The sequence below is a fragment of the Carettochelys insculpta genome, chromosome 3 (assembly GCF_033958435.1).
Source record: "Carettochelys insculpta isolate YL-2023 chromosome 3, ASM3395843v1, whole genome shotgun sequence".
Taxonomy (NCBI): Eukaryota; Metazoa; Chordata; order Testudines; family Carettochelyidae; genus Carettochelys; species Carettochelys insculpta.
This window is the reverse complement of record NC_134139.1, coordinates 52875773-52898139: the sequence shown is the minus strand read 5'-3', so window position 1 is coordinate 52898139 and position 22367 is coordinate 52875773. Positions and strand designations below refer to the sequence as shown.

Genomic DNA, 22367 nt, shown 5'->3' with positions numbered 1-22367 from the left:
ATGCTGGAGGTGTGTGCATCAGTATTATAGGTCTTCGGGCATCAGGCACTCACTGATCTCTTTGCATCCCACCTCTCTTCTTACCCCATCTGGTTGTTGCCTTTTCTTCTGCTACCCACCTTGCATCAGTCTCTGGGTTCAACTCCGCCAGCTTCATACGGAGCTAGGAGAGAGAGCCCTTGCAGAGTAACTAACCAATCTATGACAGTTTCAGAATCAAGCCCTGGATCTTTACTTGGTATTTCAGGTGCATTTTTATCAAGTAAATTGCTGTCCGCAGTAGAGCAGGATTAAATGTTAGGGTCTCCTGAAACTACTGGTGATTTCTAATCAAATTCAATAATTTGTCTCGGACAAACATAGAAAGGGAAGATTGAAAAAGTTAAAATGTAGCTTTGCATTTTGAAATGATGATTCACTTTGCAATTTAAATAGAGTTACATTTTTGTTAAAGGTAAAACATTACCTGAAAATTAAATGTAACCTGTCATTGGACGAGGAACTTTTTATTTTGTTTTTTCATTTCAGTGAGAAAAAACAAAATATTCCCGCAACAATTTTTCATCTGGTTCGGTTTAGTTGGGCCACCAACTCAGTCACTGCACTCTAGACATTAGCACTTGCTCTCTCCTTTCCCCACAGTGCTTGATCCAAATAATATAAGACAGGAATTTGCAGCAAACTGATTGTCAGATTGGCCCAGATAATTACAACCCATTAAGCACAGTACAACTGCAGGTGCAGAACTCTGTCTTTGTGAACAACAACTTGCCCTGGTGCATTCTACAGTACAGTTCTCTCATATGTTGGAGTTTGGGTTGCACCTGGTTCTGCTCTCTCCCAGTAGTTTCAGAGAGGTAGCCATGTTAGTCTGTATCTTCAAGAACAACAAGAAGTCCTGTGGCACCTTATAGACTAACAGATATTTTGGAACATAAACTTTCGTGGGCAAAGACCCGCTTCATCAGATGCATTCAGACTTCTTGTTATTCTCCCAGTAGTATAAACCAGGAGTGAGTCCTTTGGAGCTAATGGTGTAAGTGAAAGACTCAAAGCCTTTTCTAGTCATTAATTTTACAGTCAGCTACTAAGCCCCATTATGAATAGAAAAACCTATTGTTTATTCTATGACCCAGTTAAACTAACAAATGTTCAATTTCCTTAAATAATGTCACCAACCAACAACCCGGATTTTGACCTATGTACCTATAGTACCCAATCGTGAAAATTTTACACAGACACTTATGAATCTCAGTGGAGTTATATTTCAGGATTAGGACCTAAAGTTTAGATTAATTCACTACTGTCTAGGCAATCTTCCTCTCAGGCAGCCCCCATCATGTCTCCCATTCTCTTCCTGAATTTCTCTACTGGCTTCCCTCTTTCTTCCACTTCCAAAGATCTCCACAACTCTGTCCCTGCTTGCGGGCCAGCTTTTCACATGGTCTCAGCAGCACCAACAGGCCTGTGGCCCTGGTGAAAGGTGGGAGTAGAGCCTAGCTCTACGCCCAGAAGGGGAAGGGCCAAGAGCAGAAGGGGCAGGGCTGATAATGGAAGAGGTGGGGCCCAAGAGCAGAAGGGGCAGGGCCAAAGGCGGTTAGCCCTCAGTGCCACTTATACCATGGCGCTGCTCCCCACTCCCCTGGGGAGCTGCGGGCACCCAGAGAAGCACTGCCATGGTGTTTCAAAGGGGCCTGGAGCTCCAGCCACCATTGTTGGCTAAGCATCAGTGGCAGCAGCTGCAGCTCTGGACACCTTTGAAAAGCCAGGCTTGGGGGCAATTGCCTCCCCTCCTGCTGTCAGCAGCCCCGCATGGTTTAAATGGTGCAGAGCCATTGGCTTCAATATGGCAACATCAATTTGCAGCAGGTGACAGACTGGCCCTGGTTTCCTCCCATTTCTTGTATCCCACCTAAAATTCTCTCCCTGACACCTCCACGTGCTTCTTTTTAGCTGCTTGCTGTTCCCTATGCTTAAGAGTATCGTCCCAGTGAAGAAAGGCCAAGCTCACCCCTCTTCCTCTGGCCCTTTCTGAATCTCTCTCTCTCTCCCCAAATCCATCATTCTACAACATTAGCACATCCACTCACCCCTCCTTGCCTAATCACTAGTGTATCTCTTCTTTACACAGCAGGGCCTTTGTGGCACACTTCATCGTGTGCACCTTGTTTGTGCTGCAGAGCTGCACACAGCTAGAGTTGCTTGGTGCTCAGTTTTCACTCAGAAGGCCAGGTTGAAAAGGGACCCCAGTGGCTCTGGCCCGGTCAGCAGCAGAGAGGGGCTAAGGACAGGCTTCCTGACTCTTCCGGCTCGGTGCAGCTCCCGGAAGCAGTGACATGTTTCCCCTCTGGCTCCTCCTCATGGGAGACTCTAGAGGTCTCTGCATGTTGTTCCCACCCCAAGTGCCAGCTCTGCAGCACCCATTAGCTGTGAAGTACGGCCAGTGGGAGCTGTGGGGGTGGTGCCTGCAGACAGAGAAGTACATAGAGTTGCCTGGCTGCACCTCCGCTTAGGAGCTAGACTGGGGACATGCTGCTGCTTACAGGAGCTGTTTGAGGTAAACACTGCCCAGAGCCTGCACCCTGATCTCCTCTCCTGCAACACCTGGCCCCATCCCTGACCCCCCTCCAAACCCCTCAGCCCCAGCCCAAAGCACCTGCCCCTTCCCCAAACCCCTCGTTGCCAGCCCCACCCCAGAGTCCACACCCCCAAACCCCAAACCCCTGCACCAGCCTTGATTCCCCTTCCATACCCTGAACCTCTCATTTCTAGCCACACCTCAGAACCCACACTCCAAGCTCGAAGCCCATATCTCCTCTTGCCACCACCCCCTACTTCAGGGTGGATCCATCTCACTTATGCCAAACCCCTCAGCTCCACCCCCAGGCTGGATTCCCCTCCTGTACCTCAACCCCTCATCCCTGTCCCCACCCCAGAGCCCACACCCACAGCCAGAGACCCCTCAGCCTCTCTCACATCCCCCCTCTCTCAACTCATTTTTGGCCCTACCCTGAAGCCCACACCTCAAGCTGGAGCTCTCACCTCCCACTCCCTCGCCGCACCACCCTGAGGCAGACCAGTAAGAACAGCCGAGTGAGTGAGGGTGAGGAGAGCACGCAATGGGGAGGGGAGCAAGCAGGCCAAGGTTGTTTTGGGTTTGTGCAAGTAGAAAGCTGCAACTCTGCCCACAGGTACAGCGCCAAGTGAATAATATGATTCTCTCTCTGGTGGCTTTTGTTGCTAATTTGCATGTGTGCGTATTTTGCTGTGATCCAGGACCAGGATGTACCCAAGCAGACTCAGAACAACTCCTTTGAAAACATCTTCCTCAGATATGCTAAGCAGGTACCCTGACTACAACCAGTTACTGGGAGAGAAAATAAAAATACAAAGCCAGGGGGAGCTGTGAAAGAAACGTTTCCCACCTTGCTATCAAGGGGTGTGGAAAACATGGCATTGGAAATGTGGGTTTATCACTTCTAAGTGGCTACCTTCAAACCAACATTGGTTTGGCTGCCAAAACTCCCAGAAAAATGTGAGAGACAGCTGGAATAGACCGGACAGGGGCTCGCTATATTAGAAGCTGCTTGTTTGGGCTTTATTTTAAACAAGCAATTAGCAATAATCCTTGGTTATTTTTTTCCCTCTGATCAGAACAGTTTCCAGCCTGCACTTGCTGTGTTTGGAAAGCAGACATCAGTCAGTGTTTGAGTAATTGATTCCCGCTCTCTCTGAGCCAAGCTGTGTGTGTTCACAGGAGATGCTCTTAATGGTTTAATAAACTGCTTTAAAAGAACTCCTTGACATAGTCAAGAGAAAAATTGCTGCCAAAAGTCTTTACACAATAGACCTCTCACAGTGAATAGTTATATCAATGCATAAAGGTGAAAGTGACACAGAAGTAGTGGAGAAGCCCTGGGCAGCTGGAGGGGCAGGGCAGGAAGATTTTACATGATTCAGGAGCCAGGCAGCTGAGGACGACAACACCAATGTAGGGCAGAGACATGGAGCCTGGTTCTCACTCGCACCAGTACAAAAAGGTGGCATAAATCCACCACAATGGCTCTTATGCCTCCTGGCCAGCAAAGGAAGGCTAGAGTGCTCCTGCATCAGCTTATCCCTGGGAACAACCTCTGGAGATTGCTTAGAGCTGGCATGAGATAAAGCAGACTTCAGACTGCTCCAGCTCATGTCAAGAACCTTTTCTGGTGCAGCGGTACACAACAGCTCTAGGCACTGGACAGCAGACCGGTGGCTAAGCGATGTTTATTTCCAGTCTTCAGACTTGCACCAAGCATAAGTCAGCCCATACAGAGGCACTGACCCTTTGGCTGCAGGCTTCACCTGCTCCTTTAGATTCCCCCCTCCCTCCAAAGCAAATACTCTGCTACCTATGAAAATAAACGTAGTAAGGCAGGCAGGAGGGTCATGCAGTTAAACCACAGCACAGGGAGTCAGGACCAGTGTTCCCTGTAAGCTGAGCATTTGGGCTGCCACCCAGGAGAGATTCGTGTGCTGCCCAACTGATTAGCAGAGTGCCCACAGCCACTCTCAGCAGGCAGCATGTGTTTCTAGGGGTGGCGCACGTCCACACATGAGGGGTAATATTACTGGAGAACACAAATTGCTGTTCTCAAAAGAAGCTCTGGTTCAAAAAGGTGGGCTGATTCTGAGCTCACACCGGATTTGCAGCTGTGTAGCCCTGCTGCCACTACTGCAGTTATTCCTGATTCGCAATGGTGTAGGCACACAGAGAATAAGGAAAGGTGGAGGGAAGGGAAATCTGGGGCTTATAAACTCACGCGCTTTGCTCTGCATTAGGGCTCAGACATGGATGCCTCACAGCTGCAAAGGCTCCTCAATGAAGTGTTCTTGAGAGGTAAAGCTCTTACTGATCCAGTTAATGGTGTTTTCCGATCCTATATCTAATGTGAATTAGATGGAACCATAGACCTAGCCCTGATAGTCCTAGGAAATGCTTAGTATGATAGGTAGACTTCTGACATATTGGGGAAAAAAAACTCCTCAGGGGTCCGTTTTATGCTCAATTTTATTACAAAATTAAAGAGGATGTAAGACCAGCTTGCTCCCACCCAGGTCAGCACTTAGCTTTTCCTGCACATTGCTGTCCGCATGCTCAGAGAACTGCGGCTGCACTTTGGCATGCCCGTGTCTCTCCATGCTCCCTACTGGGGCCAGCAGCACCTTTTGTTTTTCCAGTCCTGGATTCCCCACAGCTCTTCCTCCTGACCTGACGAGTGCCTGGCTGGTCTAAAGCACCACACAGCCCAGCTTAGGCCCCCACCCCTGTTCTGCAGCACATCTGCTTTATTATGGGATCCAGTCACAAGTCCTCATGCCACTCTCTAACCAGACCTGCAGAGCCCCCTTGACCCAAGTCCTTACCTCTCTCACAGGTCTGCTGTGTCAGCTGCAGGCTGATCTGCAATACTCCCTGGTGGAAATCTAGTCCTGGCCTTCACCAATGTCTCTACTGCTCAAGTATTGGGTGTAGTGTGACCCAGACCAGCAACAGTAAAGGAGAGGAATCCCCACATTTGTGTGAGACAGCTACCTTTGAGTCCCAGCTGTGTGACACCCCTCAGAAGGGGTCCATTTGAGAAGTTTGACACCCATGTACCTGGCTTCTGCAGTGCATCTCAGACCAAACTTGCAGCAGGCTCTGCTGGGTCACCGGGTTCTTAAGAGACATGTATCTCTAGAGGACTAGACTAAGGTCCATCTACCCGTCCTAACATTGGCTTGGATGGAGCCTTGCTAAGCCAGGGCACCTTTTTTCTTCTTTGTCAGCTTGCTTTTGTTTTTTCAATTCTTGTAGATCTAACAGCCAGCCAGGGCAGAGAATTCAGCTTCGATTCATGCAGAGGCATTTTAGCTCTAATGGATGTATCCTTTCAGCATAGGCAATAAACTTCCCCCACCCCGTGCAGCTCATCCTTTCCTTGAGTTATGGTTCAGCTGAGCTTCCTCCTTGTGACAGCCTGCAAATAAATATTGGCTGCAAGCGCATATAAATAATTTCCCCACAATATATGCAGGGCTTTGCCATGCACCTGCCTCTGTGGGAGAATCTACTGTAAGGAGTTCTCTGATAAAACCTGTGTGCCTTTAGTCCTTCCCTAGTTATTTTAAAATCTGTTCTATTATAATTACATGGTCCTCTTCTTCAGAGCTCTCCATGAATTGTGCCTAAGCAGCTTTGGCCCCACTCCTGGACCCACCACTCAGATTCCAGAGGATTAGGTTGGGATTCAGTAAGATCCACTGTACAGGTCAATCGAACACTACTTCTTCCCATCCTTTCTCTCTGCCTGCCCAGTCTTGGCTTGCCTGTGAATTGGAAACCAAGCCCATGGCTCTAAAAACAAGGAAGAGGCTTTCATTGCTGCTGTCCACTCAGGTCTGGCTGATGTCAGAGGAAAGGCAATGTGTCACTGGTGAATCACTGATGAATGCCTGGCAAACTATTAATCCTTTGGTGTGTAGCTCTTCTATTTAGATGGATGGCACAGTCTTCCAACTGTTGACAAGACAACGCTGGAAATGCATTGCTGGCTATTGTACAACAAGAGAGCTCCTTGATAACAACATAAATTCTCCCCGCTGCATGCTTTCATGCTGTCTTTTTGTTCTGGGCCTTGGAATAACTCTGAGACAGCGCCAGACCGTTATAGATTGCAGCAAATGAATAAAAATGACCAGCAGGCATTCTTTGCTTTCCAGCTTTCCCAGCAGTCTGAACGGCCGCTGAATGCAGGACACAGGAAGGCTGATGACGTGGCCACTTTCCCCATCCCCTCTTCTATTTTTTGTCAGGCGGGATTTCCACCCCCATTCCTTATGACGCTATCCACCTCCTATACAATGTGACCTGTGCTGGCCTTTGCAGACAGGAGCAGCTTTTTTCAGCCATGTTTGAGGGTAGCACCAAGCACCATTTCTCATTTCACTCTCAGGCGGCTCTGCTTTCATGGGGCTTTGGCAACTCTGGTGCTAAGAGACGCTGGGGCCAGAAGCAGTCAGGCCTGTGGAGAACGGCATGTTGTGGAGAAGGCCCTGACACAGAGGGCAGTGGGGGCAGTTACCCCAGGGCCTGGCAATGTAAAGGGCCCAGGGCTTGGGAACACCACTGCCACTACCACAGCAGTAGCTGCAGCTGGAGCCACAGGTGCATTAAATTGCTCCCAGAGCCCTGCGTGGCACAGTCTGGGAGGCCCTGAGGGAGGCGCGATGCAGTCTGCATGGTGCTGAAGGCTGGCTGCCCCTGGCCCTTCCCCTTCTGCTCAAGGCCCTGCCCAGCCACCTGAGTACCTCCATTCAGAGCTAGCCCACCATCAAGTCTATGCCCCCACCTCTACTGGTGCATAACATTAGAGCCAGGGCAGAGGTGCCTACTGGTGCTGCAATCAAGTTCAATAGCAGTGCAGACCAGGCGAGCAGAAGGTGGTCCAGACCACAGCATCTTTTGCTCTTCCCCAAGGTGGCTGTATTTCCAGGGGCCATGCATACATTGACATTGCCTCATGATCCCTCACTGTAAAAGGCACTATATAACTTTGTTGCTTAACGGCCCTCATTTATAGTTACCACTTAAAGTGACATTTGTTTTATGGATTTTTATAGCTTCTCACGCCCTAGCCTCTTGCCTGGAATACCCTATACTTCTTCACCTTCTCCTGACAGTCCAACCTTCATGGCAGCAGGTTACCTTTTCTGGGGCTCTTGTCATATGAGGGGGATGGGGTGGGGGGGGTCCTGCCTCTGCCTTTTGGAGAGGCAAGCTATGCCCTAAATAGCATCCTGCTGTTAGGAAACCTGCTAACATTTAAGCCTTAACAACACATGCAGCTCAGGTCTACTGGAAGACTGTCCCTGAAAGAATTTAAGCCCCTCTGGAAACTGCTTGTTAAATACGAGGTACGTGTGAACTGTCAGTAACCCAATTTCTCGGCTTGTGTTGAATTTTTAAATCAATGGGATGCAGACAGTATGAAATTAAAATACCACTTGGGACAGACCACAAAACAGGCTCTGAAGCTTAGCAGATAAAGCTGCTGCCTTGTAATTTAAAAGGAGGGAGGCCTACATCAAGATTTCTGAATGATCAAGGCAGCCTTATGATAGATCCTAAGGAATAGGTTAGAGAGGGTGTTCGGTCCCACTCCTAAACACACAGTAAACTCTTTCATATCTGGCGTTCTATCATCCAGAACTCTCAAATAACTGGCATGTTAACCATATGTAAATGTTAGTTACGTTTTTCTGTAGGTCCAGCATGGTGAAAGTAAATACAAATAAATACAGCAAATACAGTATAAGTTTACAGTGCACAATAATACATTTGTTGGTAAATAAAGTACTCTGCATGCATTTGTTCGTTTCTTAATATCTAAGCTTGTTTCGCTTTAGTGTTATGCATTACTAGGTGTACCTCTCTACCATCCAGAATATTTCAATATATAGCAACTTCCCCATCCTGGGGCTGCCAGATATGAAAGAGTTTACTGTATATACACAGGCATAGTCCCACAGTTTAGTGGGACTTTATCTGTGTAAGTGGCCTAAACAAGAAAGTGAGTATCCTTGAAGAGTACAAGCCCTTAGACTGGATCATCTATTTATGGTCCTATTATTGCCCAGAGGTCTCTGTGGAAGGTTAGGGTCATATTTCATGGCAGCCAGTTGTGTTGTGCTTGGTAATATAATTAATGGCAAGTCCGTTCTCCAAGGCCAATACGGGTTTTGGTTTTCTTCTCTACACAATGCAAACAACAGGGCTTCCTCCCTGCCCCTCTTTCCCACCCCCCCCCCAGCACCCGCCCGTAACTTCCCTTAAAAGACTCTCGGATAGAGTAAGAGATCCCAGAAGTTCTGGACTGGTTTGGGCTATCCTGAACAACTGTCCTCACTGCGTGGTATTGACAGCCTATAAACATTTGGAGGTGCTTAGTATCTCACAGGGCGGTTTTTGGCCGAGCTAAACATACTGGACCAGCTTGTTCTTTCCTGTATAAGTGGGCATAGCCCTACTCAAGTCAATGGAGCTGAGTACATAGCCTATTGTTTAATAAAACAGAGCCTACTGGTTTGAATCACCCCGCCCAGTGTCTTAGACTACTCTTTTACTTGAGTCTTTATTGGAGAGCTCTGTGTGTTGACAGAGTCATGGAGATACATGTTCTGGTCTGGACAAGTAGAAGAATGTAGGGATATACACGGGGTGATCATCTGCCTTGTGTTGTAGGTGCCAGGGAGATGCCCAGATTTACTTTAACAAAGGGGCCGATTGCCCTGTATTTGCAGAAGAGAGCAGCTGCTGCCCAATTCCCAGCTCCCCGCAGCATGGTTAAAATGGGATCCACACCGGCGTAGCTGCCACCATATTCCCGGTGCCCCAAGGCAGCTGGGGAGGTCCCCCCATGGGGCAGTAGTCCCATTTTGTGCACCCCAAGGTGTGGGGCAGCCAGGGAGATCCCCTGTGTTGTGGTAGCCCCGTTCCTGGTGCCCCAAGGTGTGGGGCAAGCAAGGAGATGCACTTGCTTGGCAGCCACAGCCGGGAAGCTGTCTCCTGCCAGCATGTCCCATAGGGAAATATGGTCACCTTATATACACAAAAGGCCACACCTATATAAACATTCAAATCTCTTTACCTTGCAGTTCCACCTCAATGCCTTAGTTGGCAGAGGGATCTCCCCAGGTGGTCACTGCTCATCTGTCTTCTTTCTCACCTCGTCTCTGTGCACTAGGCCAGGCCAATGCTCTGATGAGCATTAACGCCCATCTCTCACTGTTCCCATGAGTGAATGCCCTTAGTCCAGGAACAAAGATCTCCCAGCTGGTTTTCTGGAAAGTTGTCTTTTATTCTAGTCCCCCATCAGACACTGTCCTGAGTTTCCACCATGCTAATTTCTTATGGAGAAAGTGAAATGCACTGGCAAGGGGCCAACATGCTCAGTCATAGCACGCGTTTGGGCCACCGTATTGGCTTAAAAGTGAGAAGATTAATGCTATCAAAATTGTTTTCTAGGACATTTTCAGGAAGGAAGAGAGAGCTGGGTCTGGATTCCTTGGTGTCTCAGATTTGAGGAATGCAGTACAGAGAGCAGGTATGTCCAGCTGTGCTGTGAGGAGAGTGTTGGAGAGATGAGGGTGGGGAAGGAAGGAACAGAGAAGAGCCTAATGAGATCCTACTCCTGGCACAAGCTGCAAGTAACACATCTCAAACGGACAAAACAATTGCTATCCATTCCCCAAGCAACCATGCCAAAGAGAATGGTTCAGGAAGGGTTCGGGATGAACCCGTTTCCTCTACGAGTGGTCCTGCTGCACAGGAATTGATTAGAGCATTGTTCGGGTAGGTGGTCATGATGGATATTTGCCAAGTGGCAGGAAGGCCAATAAAGCTCGGGAAAAAGGCCAAAGAAAAATTGAATTTCCATCTCACTCCCAGAGGCCTCTTGATCTGAGATGAAGCACCTAGTAAGGGAAAGAAGCAAAAGAAGTTTGAACCACCACTGCCCTGTACCTGTGCTAGTTCACCCAGTCTCCCTCGAGGGCTGTGACAGATTTTGCATTGAAAGACCTTTTATTTAGTAACAGAGAGAAAGCCGTGCTTGTCTATATACTATCAAAACAAAAGAGCAGGCAAGTAGCACTTTAAAGACTAACAAAATAATTTATTTGGTGAGCTTTCGTGGGATAGACCCACTTCTTCAGACCATAGCCATACCAGAACAGACTCAGTATTTAAGGCACAGAGAACCAAAACCAATAATCAAGGTGGACAAATCAGAAAAAAAATTATCAAGGTGAGCAAATCAGAGAGTAGAGGGGCAGAAGGGGTGAGGGAAAGTCAGGAAATTGGATTAAGCCAAGTATGCAAAGGAGCCTCTATAGTGACCCAGAAAATTCCCATCCCTGTTCAAACCACGTGCTAATGTGTTGAATTTGAATATAAAAGGGAGTTCAGCAGCTTCTCTTTGAAGAGTGTTGTGACAATTCCTCTTCAGTAATACACAAACTCTTAAGTCATTAACAGAATGGCCCACTCCATTAAAATGTCTGCTAACAGGTTTGTGGATCAGGAGTGTTTTTATGTCTGTTTTGTGCCCATTAACTCTTTGTCTAAGAGAGTTTGAAGTCTGTCCAATATGGGTATGGTCTGAAGATGTGGGTCTGTCCTACGAAAGCTCACCAAATAAATTATTTTGTTAGGCTTTAAAGTGCTACTTGACTGCTTTTTTGTTTTGACCTTTTATTTAGTTTGCACTGCCCTCTGTTGGCTAGACTAGAGCTGCAGTTTTAAGTAAGCCATCCAGTTTCTGTTGCATGATTGAATTTATATGCGATAGGATAACCCAGAGGAAGCTCCTGCCCAACACATCTGGATTAGAGATGCTTCCATTTAGCTAAATGGCTACTTAAGTTACATTAGCCAGTATAATATAATTTTTCCCCTATGGGGAACTTCAGGCAAAACATAATCAACGGAAGCCACAAAGTTGGCTGATTTTTTTTTCCAAGAGGAAGGCATAACATGGTCTCTTGAGATTAATGCTGCGTCATTGGGATGTAGCAGGAGGCTCTGAGTGTAGGGATCTGTAATGTATTTCTAATGTACCAAATCATCTGTAGGGATGATATTGTAATAAAGGCACTATGGTATAAAACACGGAGGAAGATTGTACCCAGGCCAAATCTGGTTGGATAAAGGAGGATTGTTCCAAAAATGTAAATTCAGTGCAGTGTCCTGGCTAAGAGGTTTTTGAAGGGGAGACGTCCCCCCACCAGGCACACTCTACTGTGCCTCCTCCACCCCAAACAACCCAGGCGAGATTCTTTTTATCTCCAAGCGACTGCTTCTCTAGCCCTCTGCATAGGTTTTTCTTACAGGGGAATAATCAGACCCAGCAGTAGCTGATGAGGGCCTAATTAACTCCAAGAATGCTGCTAAATGTTAAGTATGTTAAGCTACAGAAATTTTGACTGGATTTTATTTGTGAGGCACCTCCAAGAGGGAGTTATTATCGCAAGGGGCGTTGGTAGGGATGGGTCACTTGGTAGGTATATAAACTGGGTGTACCTAACAGCTCCAGTTCCCTGCCATTTCAGAGGATGGCTGGATTTTGCTTTCTCCTGTTGCTATCACGTTCACTGCCCTTTCTGCCTCTTTGCTCATAGGCCTGGCTGTCAATGACGAGCTCCTCCATCTGATAGCTCTGAGGTACGGTGATTCCTCCATGAGAACTTGCTTGCCCGATTTTGTCTGCTGTATGATCCGGTTTGAAACCATGGCAAGTAAGTCATGTGCCTGGCTAGCTGGAGTTCTGGGAGGTTCTTGTAACATGAGCTTACACTGCAGCAGCCATTTATTGCCATATCCTTAGTACTACAGATGAAGGACAGAGCAGCTGAATGGCCCTGGTTGCCTGCCAATGTAGGGAATGAATTGTCCTTGCTGGAGGTACCAAGAACAGGAGACAGATGCTCATCCATTGGGAATGGTGTAGAAAGAATGAACCCGCTACAGTGCAGGAGTTGGGCTAGGTCAATGTCCTACTGCCTTTCGGGGACTTGACACCAGTTTACCAGACGTCGGGCCGCATTCAACCACAGGGGCAGCTGTCCTTTAATGGGAGATTCCATGCTGGGAGACAGCAACTGGCAGGACTGCGGTGGCTGCTACTCCCCGATGGAGACGTTGCCAGAAGAGAACAGCTTTTCCAAGCATGGCTCCATCAGAGCCCTGTTGGCAAACATGCCCAAGGCATTGTTTTCCTGGCTGATTTGACCCCGTCCCCTGTGCATGCTGCCCCAGCAGGCTCTGGGTCCTTAGTGGAGTGGAGGTGGGTGTGCAACATATAAGGCTTTGTCCTTCTCCCACCCGACTGGACTAACCATTGCTGGGAGCTTGAAACCTGGGTCATGCGGCCTTGTGAGGGGGAGGGGACCCCTGAAATATATTGGGCCTTAAGACTGATTGTCTTAGTCAGCATCTGCTACCTGTAATCAGTGATGTGCATTCTTGGGCTGGAGGGGGTTGGAGAAACTCAAGCTCTGTTAAGGGGAGGGGCACATACAACTGCATCGGAGGTAGGAAGGGATGGAGCACCCCTGACCAGGCTTGTCATTAAGGTTAGGAGAAGGAACCTTGAGCAGCCACTCACAAGTCTGAACTGCAACTACTAGAGACCTATTCTACTGGTGAATACAAGCAGTTCCCATTGACTCCAGTGGGAGTTATCTGAACTCTCTTGCAGGTCAGCTGGTATCCTGGGTCCTTATCCTCAGTTGTTTAGGTGCCTGTTGGAGTTCAGTGGAACATAGCCCTCTACATACCTTTGAAGATCCAAGCCCTGAGGACATGGATCCATGATTGGCCACCTAGTGACCCCTTATGATGCTTTCAGGCATTATTTCAAGGCTGGATAGCAGAGTCAACTCTAAATTTAGAATCTCCAGTTCTAACTCTTAATGAAAACGTGTATGAAGTGGAACAACAACTTTAGAAGCTCAATATTTCCAAAACGATTAACATCCTTCATTGTGGATAGAATTTCTTATGGTGACAAATGTATCCATTTTTGCATTTTTTTTTTAAATAAATGGTTTGATAAAAGCCTCCTGCACAGTAAGTGCTGGTATAAAGATCCTTAAATCCATTTAGAAAGGAATTGCTGAAAGTTCCACGGGTGTCTGTAACAAACACTTCAAAGGCACTTCAGTCTGTCAATTATCGTTTTTCAGAAAGCTTAATACAATACTTCTTTTTTCCCAAATATTGCAAATCAGCAGAGTATAACAGGGCCAAACTGGAATAAGAGACAGACTACCTTCATGAAGTGAAGCTGGAAGGGAAGATAAAATTTGTCCCATTAAATTATTACTCATATTCTCAAGGTAACCAGAGAGTTATGACCGAAACAAAAGCAGCGTCTACTTTCAACCATACTTAACTGGAGCTACAGAAGCCGCTAGTGATTCATTTCTGACTGAAGTAGATGACGTTAGTGCTGCACTTGATTCCTAGGAAGATGAGTAGGCCTGATCCACATTGCCGCAACCATGTCAAGGAACCAGTTTGAAGCATGTTTATACCCTTAACCTACCCTAGGTGTTGCGACCCAGTGCACTGAGTCACAGCACTGCTCATGTTTGACCCAGCTGCTCCTCTGTCATAATGACAAGAGGCGGGCTGGGCCGAACTGGAGTGAACACTGCCTCAGCTCTGGCAAGCACAGCCCCCGCCAGTCCCTCGGTGCCAGATAGGGCTGCCAAGCATCTAGTTTTTGACCTGAATGCCCAGTTGAAAAAAGGACCCGGGCAGCTCCAGTCGGCACCAATGACTGGGCCATTAACAGCTCTAGTTGGAAGTACAGCAGGGCCCAGGGCTAAGGCAGGTTCCCTACCAGTCCAGGCTCTTCATGGCACCTGAAAGTGGCTGTCAGCTCCCAGCAGTCCTGAGCTGCAGGGAGGCTGCGCGTGCTGCCTCTGCTCCCATTGGCAGGGAATCACTACAAATGGGAGCTGCAGGGGTGGTGCCTGTGGACGCCAGGGCAGTGAATGAGCTTTTGTGGCTATGCATGCACCCCAGCAGGAGCCTGGCTATAGCTTACTGAGAGCCATGGTAAATGCTTCTGGGAACCTGCTCCCCCAGCCCTCTCCTGCACCCCCAACCTCCTGCCCCTTCCTAGAGTCTCCTCCCACACCCAAACCCCTCAGCCCTGGCCCCATGACAGAGGCCTCAGTGTCTCCCAGCTTCATCCTTAGGCATACACAGCTGCATAGGGCACCACTACATTTAGTAGTCTTCTGTGCTGCATATACCTGGGGCCGCCACTGGCAGCACCAGCTCTGATGATCCCAATTCCCAGCCTCTGCTCTGCCTCCCAGCACCATTGGACTGAACTTCCCGGCTCCCTGCCCCTCTGCTTCAGTTCCCAGGCAGTCAAACCCAACCCCTCAGCCCTCCCCACCCCACTCCACCTCCCAGCCATGTTGGACCCAATCCCCCAGCTACCTGCTCTGCCTCCTGGCCATGTCAGCTCCAGTTCCCCAGCCCCGTCAGACCCAATCCCCTGGCCTGCTGCTCTGCCTCCAGCCCTGTCGACCCCAACCCCCAACCACAACACTCCATGCCCCGCACCTGCCAGCCTGGAGCTCCTCAGTCTGTCTGCTCCCCCAGTAGCATCCCTGCCCTCCTCCTGCCCATTCCTGTACAGCTCCTGCCCGCATGGCCCAGCACAAAGCCCTGCTCCATGGAATGCCCTTCCTCTCTTCCTCCCACCCCCTCGCAGGGGCTGGAGGGTGCAAGGGCTCGGCTGCATAGGGCACCAAAAATCTTAAAGGATGGCCCTGCCCCTTCCCAGGCCCCCACCCTCTGCCCCAGCCCTGTAAAAGTGAGGGAGGGTGGGGGATGGGGAAGGGATTGCAAAAGAAGGTGTACCAGGGGGGTGTTTGATTTTGTGCAATTAGAAAGTTGGTAACCCTAGCCAGGAGCCCTCACTCAGGTATGCAGCATGTACTTATTCAGTACTTTTTACATTCACATGTATTATATATGGTAAGGAAGAACTATTTAGAGATCCATATTCTTTTTGCACTAAACATATTTCCTAGGTCTCAACGGCTGCGTCTACACGTGCACGCTACTTCAAAGTAGCGGCAGTAACTTCGAAATAGCGCCCGTCACGTCTACACGTGTTGGGCGCTATTTCGAAGTTGAAATCGACGTTAGGCGGCGAGACGTCGAAGTCGCTAACCCCATGAGCGGATGGGAATAGCGCCCTACTTCGACGTTCAACATCGAAGTAGGGACGTGTAGACGATCCGCGTCCCGCAACATCGAAATAGCGGGGTCCTCCATGGCGGCCATCAGCTGGGGGGTTGAGAGATACTCTCTCTCCAGCCCTTGCGGGGCTCTGTGGTCACCGTGGGCAGCAGCCCTTAGCCCAGGGCTTCTGGCTGCTGCTGCTGCAGCTGGGGGTCTGTGCTGCATATACAGGGTCTGCAACTAGTTGTTGGCTCTGTGTATCTTGCACTGTTTAATGAAAGTGTGTCTGGGAGGGGCCCTTTAAGGGAGCGGCTTGCTGTTGAGTCCGCCCCGTGACCCTGTCTGCAGCTGTGCCTGGCTCCCTTATTTCGATGTGTGCTACTTTGCCGTGTAGACGTTCCCTCGTTGTGCCTATTTCGATGTTGGGCTGAGCAACGTCGATGTTGAACATCGACGTTGCCAGCCCTGGAGGACGTGTAGACGTTATTCATCGAAATAGCCTATTTCGATGTCGCAACATCGAAATAAGCTATTTCGAAGTTGGGTGCACGTGTAGACGTAGCCAACAGGTCAAAATTTACAGATGGATCTAAGGTCCAAAAGGGCTGACAGCTGGACTTGTTGACCTTTGTAGTTCTTTCCAACCCTATGTTTCTATGGTGCTGGATCTTCCAACCAGCTTTGAGCTTTGGGAGGGTCACAAGATATTTTGACTAGAGCTGGGTGGGAATCTGATAAGTTGTAGGAAATGCCAGGATTTCAAAGTTTGTTTTCATTCGGAGTCTAAACAAAGTGAAAATATCATAAGAAATGCACAAAATAATTTTTCAGGTCAAGTGAAATGTTCTGCTTCCACTTTAATATGAAACTTTCAATACGAAAAATTGACATTATATTTCAGCCTTATGGAAATGCTGCCCTTTTGATCTTTTTAAAACAAAATTTCACCAAAACAATATATTGTGATGAAACACTTAGATTTCGCTAAATTGGCATTTTCCAAAGTCAAACATTTGTTGAACAAGTTTTGACCACCTTTAGTTCTGACAACTATACAAACAGAGACAGACCTGAAGTTACTGGTTGATGATAGGTTTGCAGGACTTCATGATCACACGAGTTGTTTGCAGGAATACAGTGATCACCAGGTGTCAAAGAACAGATATGCTGGGGCTTTCTTCTCATCTCTTAGGGAGAAGTGTTGTGTATGTGTCATACCTAGGGTGATCAGATAGCAAATATGAAAAAATCAGCACCTCTGTAAATCTGGATCTCCATATCCCCAGGTGCCTGTGAATCTTTAGCATCAGCTAGTGTGGGAAATAGAATGCTGGACAAAGGTCCTGTCTTCACTATGGGCTGGCGCAAAGGGGCAGTGATTAATCCAGCAGGGATCAATTTATTGCATCTACTGCAGATCCATAAACTGACCTCTGAGTGCTCCCCTGTTGACTCTGGTACTCCACCAAAACAAGAAGAGTAAGCAGAGACAATGGGAGAGTGCCAGCTGTTGACTTGCCGTGTTGAAGGTACTGTAGTAAGCAGATCTAAATACGTGGCTATGTTATGCACATAGCTGAAGTTGCATAACTTCAGCTGACAGCTCATGGCAGCGTAAACAAGGCCTCAGCACAGCTGGGCTGTTCCAGAATGGAAACAACTTTGTTCTTACATGTTGCATGTTCCTCCTACCTCCTCCTATTGAAGTGAAATGGTCTCTGCTCTCCCCAGGTGTATTTCGTAATTTAGCAAAGGATGGAAAGATTTCCTTCACTGCAACAGAGGTGAGTAGAATTTGTGCCCTTTGCTGTCCTCATGGACTCTTGTTCTCCTCAGGTCTGTGAGGCATACCCCAAATTAAAGTACACAGGAGACTAAGTAGCAGATCCTATTCTTCCTGCGATAGAAACAACATAGCTCAAGCACTGAGGACTGTGTGTTTCTCTCAGTGCCCGTGTCATTGCAATATGTGAAGTGATTATGTGTAAATGTGGGGAAGCTCAAAGCATTATAGCCTCCCTCACTGTCAGTAAGCAACTGCCTCTCCACGTAAGTAATCTGGAGGCTCGATGCATTTATTGGGGTTACTGTTCCTCTTATAGGACTGCAGCAGGGTTGGAGGGTGTCTTTGCTTTGGAACGGAGGGCCAATGCAACCCAAGACTTTTCCCAAATATTTCCCTCAGGTTCCATAACTTCTGTCACCAGCAAGTAGCTGGACACTTGTCCATTATGAGGATCTGGCCCTATGAACAGACTATTTTCTGCTCTCACAGAGCACAATCTTTCCAGGGCCGTGTCTACACAAGCCCCAAACTTCGAAATGGCCACGCAAATGGCCATTTCGAAGTTTACTAATGAAGCGCTGAAATGCATATTCAGCGCTTCATTAGCATGCGGGCGGCAGCGGCACTTCAAAATTGAGCTCATGGGAATAAGGGGACTTCGAAGTAGGCGGGGTCCTTTCGAAAAGGAGCCCCGTCTGGACAAGACGCGCGGCGGCAAGCCGCGTCAATTTCGAAGTGCCGCTGCCGCCCGCATGCTAATGAGGTGCTGAATATGCATTTCAGTGCTTCATTAGTAAACTTCGAAATGGCCATTTGCGTGGCCATTTCGAAATTTGGGGCTCATGTAGACGTAGCCCAGGAGAGTTATGTGGTGTTTCCAGTGCCGACGAGGCATACCCTCTTTTCCCAACGTTCATCGGTCGTTGCAGAAGCATGACAGTGGCTGGGTTTAAAGAAAGAAACAGAAGACAAATGGGCACCTTTGCTCTTTAAAGCACAATAGTCTGCTGAAGTGGGCTGTAACCAGTTTACCTCCGCTTAGAAACATTGCCATATGCTACAGTAATAATCCAGAACATTCCATCTTCTCAGAGCCTTTGGGACTATTACTGTAGGAGGCTGTAACATTTTTCTTTATGCAGTTGCCCATATCTCATTTGGACTGTCCCCAAAAAGCCAATTGGCACCAATTTGGGTAGCTTAGTAGCACGGCTCTGAGTTAGTTACATCTTTCCTGCACAGTACAAATGACTAATAACTGCCTCGGCCGGGTTCATTGTGTGGTCCTCAAGATGATCACCTTAAAAGACTATCCATGCTCTGATTACTAATAATGCAGACTACCTCCCCTTCCGCTTACCCTCACCCCACAATCGTTGGCAATTATTGACATAGAAGAGTAACATTAGGAAACTCTTTAGTGCAATTTAGCAGCTGGAAACAAGGAGAATGTGCCAATATTATGTTACCAACCTCTTCCCCTTAGACCGTGTCATAGAAATTGTTGTGCTCCAGTATTTAAGTGCTAAGTTATTATGCATCTGCTCTTTAGATTTACTGTAAGTGTCTACCTATGTTTTTTTTCATTCTCCCAGTGGCTGATATTTAGCATGTACTGTTAAGAAGGCGATATGGCTCTACACTGCTGGTACGGAGTCACCTCGATCATGTGCTAACGCTGAGGAAAAAGTTCCTAAATGCCATGACACACCCGTGCTCCAATACACTGTCAGTGGGAGACAGTGGCTGTGACCATAGGCAGTAGGTAAACAGAGGCAGAACAGGAGACAGTCAGGGCTAATGTTAGAGCAAAGGGACTGGAAGAAGCGGAAGGCTCCTGAGTTCTTGTTGCAGCTTTGCCTCTGATCTGTTGTATGACCTGCAGCAAAGTCATTTGATTTTCTTATCAACCGAGCTGGAAATTTGAGTTAAAAAATACAACAGCAACCCTGAAGCTACATCTGATATGAGCCTTCCTGGGGGAATGGAATTACAATACACATAATCTGATGTTTCAAAGGAAGCTGTGATGGAATTCTTCCAGCCTCTCTCTTGTACTGGAGGCAGTTAAGATGCACACTGTGTACTTAAGTATCAGAGGGGTAGCCGTGTTAGTCTGGATCTGTAGAGCAACGAAGGGTCCTGTGGCACCTTATAGACTAACAGAAAAGTTTAGAGCATGAGCTTTCGTGAGTTAACTCGCTTCTTCAGATGCTGGAAAGCATCATGCTCTAAACTTTTCTGTTAGTCTATAAGGTGCCACAGGACCCTTCGTTGCTCTACTGTGTACTTAGAAGCAAACAGAAGAAAAAAAACCCAAAGGGTAAGTATGTGCAGGGACAGAACCCAGAGGACTCAGAACTATGGCTGAGATGGGCTTAGTTTGTGCTATAGTGTTCAGGGTGCAGGATTCATCCTGAGATTTCCTTGTGGAATTAGTGTGGTTTCTCCTACAGGCTTGGAACCTGAAGCTGCATTGTACTGAGCATCTCCTGGGAAGAGCCAAGAGCTTTTGGCTCACACTGCAGCCAGTGGGAATTTGGGGGTACCCAGCACCTTGCAGAAATAGACCCTTGGCTTGCACTATATGAAAGGCCATGCTCTCAAACAACCAGCTATGGGTTGCACAATGGGCCTAATCTTCTGCCCAGCATTCTCTATAAGTGGCCACATGGAAGGGAGGCTTGGAAGGTTCCAGAGCACAGCCAGCCCATGACCTCACCAGCGCCCCTCCGAGCATGGATGGAGGAGCTGGCTGTCAATACGTACTCAGCTCCTGCCTCTGCTAGCCCATGCCAGACCCTCTCCTTTCCCCTGCATAGGAGCAGGACATGATGCTCCTGCTGAAGAGCAGAACCACCCCACCTTTCTACAATCATCGAAGAGATGATTGGGGTTGCTCCAAATTTTTGCCGATACTCCTAGTTTTGCATGTGCCAGCCCTGCGTCTGCACGTCCCAGTGGGCACATCTATGCAAAATCAACTCCCCTGTGTAAGTGTGCAGTGTGCGTGTTAGAAAATCCAGCCTTGCTAAAAGTTTCCTGGCTGAGAAGCCAGCTGAGGCATTAGCCCTTTGCTGGAGCATGGTGTTCTGGGGCAATGAAGCTGCATTGCGATGACATTCACCTAGCAAGAGGATGGTATGTGTAGGACAGCTGCCGTATAAACCAGTGTTTCCCAATTTGTTTGGCCATGGAACCCTTTTAAACACAAAAGAATTTAGTGGAGCCCCAATAACAGTCTCATATATGGCGCTGAAAAAGCAGACCACCAATAAGTAAGGATAATAATAAACAAAAGCTAAACAAGGTCATGAGGTCAACATGTAGTTTAATTGACCACATTTCAAGCCAAAAAGCACATTTAATGCGTACAAAAATAAAGCTCAAAAACTCATATGTATCATACTGGCAGTTTTCAATGGGAAGAGTGGTTTTTCTTCTTTTCTCGGCAAATTCTTTTTATATTTGGTTTAATACTGGAAGGTTGGATAGGTGTGTTGGGCATGGCGTTCAATCGATTTCTGTATTTCATTTGTGTTGCTATGTTATTTGAAAACCCAGATTTGCACAAGTATGTGCTGGAGAAGGGTAATAACTGACAAATTGGACATCTTGATGAAGCTGAATATTCTTGACCTAAGCCACCCTAAAACGATCCACTCTCCCTGACAGTGAGTATAGGGATCTGTGGTGGAATATAAGAGACGATCGTACCAGCAGCGCTGAATAGTGACATCATCATCCCCACTCTGGCTAAGCTGGCATGACACAGGCAGACTTATCATGGAAAACACAAATTGGTTTTATTAAAATTTATAAATGCTTAAACATTCATTATGTTTTCAAAAATCATAAAATGTTGTTATAATGGAATTGTCTCGCGGCCCCTTATTTTCACGTCACGGAACGCCAGGGTTCCATGCAACACCATTTTGGAACCACTGGTAAAGACGGTGAGTTATTTGGCCCATGGTGCCCTAGCACCAGGAATATTCCTGGCCCGGGGCTGGGCTCCAGCAAAATTCACCACCTGCTTCCCTCTGTGCTCCCTAGCTCCTGTGTCCTTCTGGCCCTCCTGCTGCCCTGCATAGCCCCTCCCCAACTCCCTGCTGGAGCCTACACGCATGACCTGCCCCCACACTCTGCCCAAGGCCAGAGACAGCTTGTAACCCTCCCCTCCTCCTACACCCACATTCACTCCCAAAGCCTGCACCCAGACTCCCACCTCCACCCAAGCTCCCCCAAGCCTCGACCCTCCTGCACCCAGCTCCTTCCCATATCCTGCATCCCCCCGCTGCAGCCCACAGCCTGCACCCAGCACCCAAACTCCCTCCTTGAGCCCTCACCCCTCCCCAAGGTGAGGGGGAGGGAGTCTGAGTGGGGGAGGGGTGCAGGCTCTGGGTTTTCTGGGCACCACAGAAATGTTTGCAAACCTGCCCACCCCTGAGCGGGTACATTGTATCGCAGGGTATCCTCGTGTAATTATGGCACCAGTGTGATAGGAGGACTTTGCCCTGGGGGAAGTGAAGTTATTATTATCGGTTACAAATGATATGCCAAAGTTGCTCTTATCTGTTCACGAACCCTTCATCAGCTGATTCCCGTCTCCTGCAAATATCATTAGTTATTGTTTTCACCTAACAATCTGCTGAATGAATTTCAGCCAATGGGGTGTTCATGAACTGGTCGCTTTGGTGGCTTGCCATTGGCTGTAGCATGTGGCTGGTCACATGGGTCATGTGCACACACAGTTGTTCCTGATCCCCACTTAGCGTGAAATGCGTT

General features: G+C 48.0%; 1 protein-coding gene across 1 annotated transcript in view; it reads left to right on the top strand.

Annotated features, from left to right (window-relative positions):
• CAPN13 (calpain 13) overlaps positions 1-19670 on the top strand; it is a 65808-nt gene extending 46138 nt beyond the window's left edge. The window contains exons 16-23 of the mRNA XM_074988407.1: positions 3277-3345; positions 4822-4879; positions 5840-5907; positions 7870-7938; positions 10049-10127; positions 12202-12318; positions 17525-17577; positions 19175-19670. Of these exons, the coding sequence (XP_074844508.1) occupies positions 3277-3345; positions 4822-4879; positions 5840-5907; positions 7870-7938; positions 10049-10127; positions 12202-12318; positions 17525-17577; positions 19175-19201 (540 nt within the window). The 3' untranslated portion in view covers positions 19202-19670. The remainder of the gene's footprint in view (positions 1-3276; positions 3346-4821; positions 4880-5839; positions 5908-7869; positions 7939-10048; positions 10128-12201; positions 12319-17524; positions 17578-19174) is intronic.
• The last annotated feature ends 2697 nt before the right edge of the window (positions 19671-22367 follow it).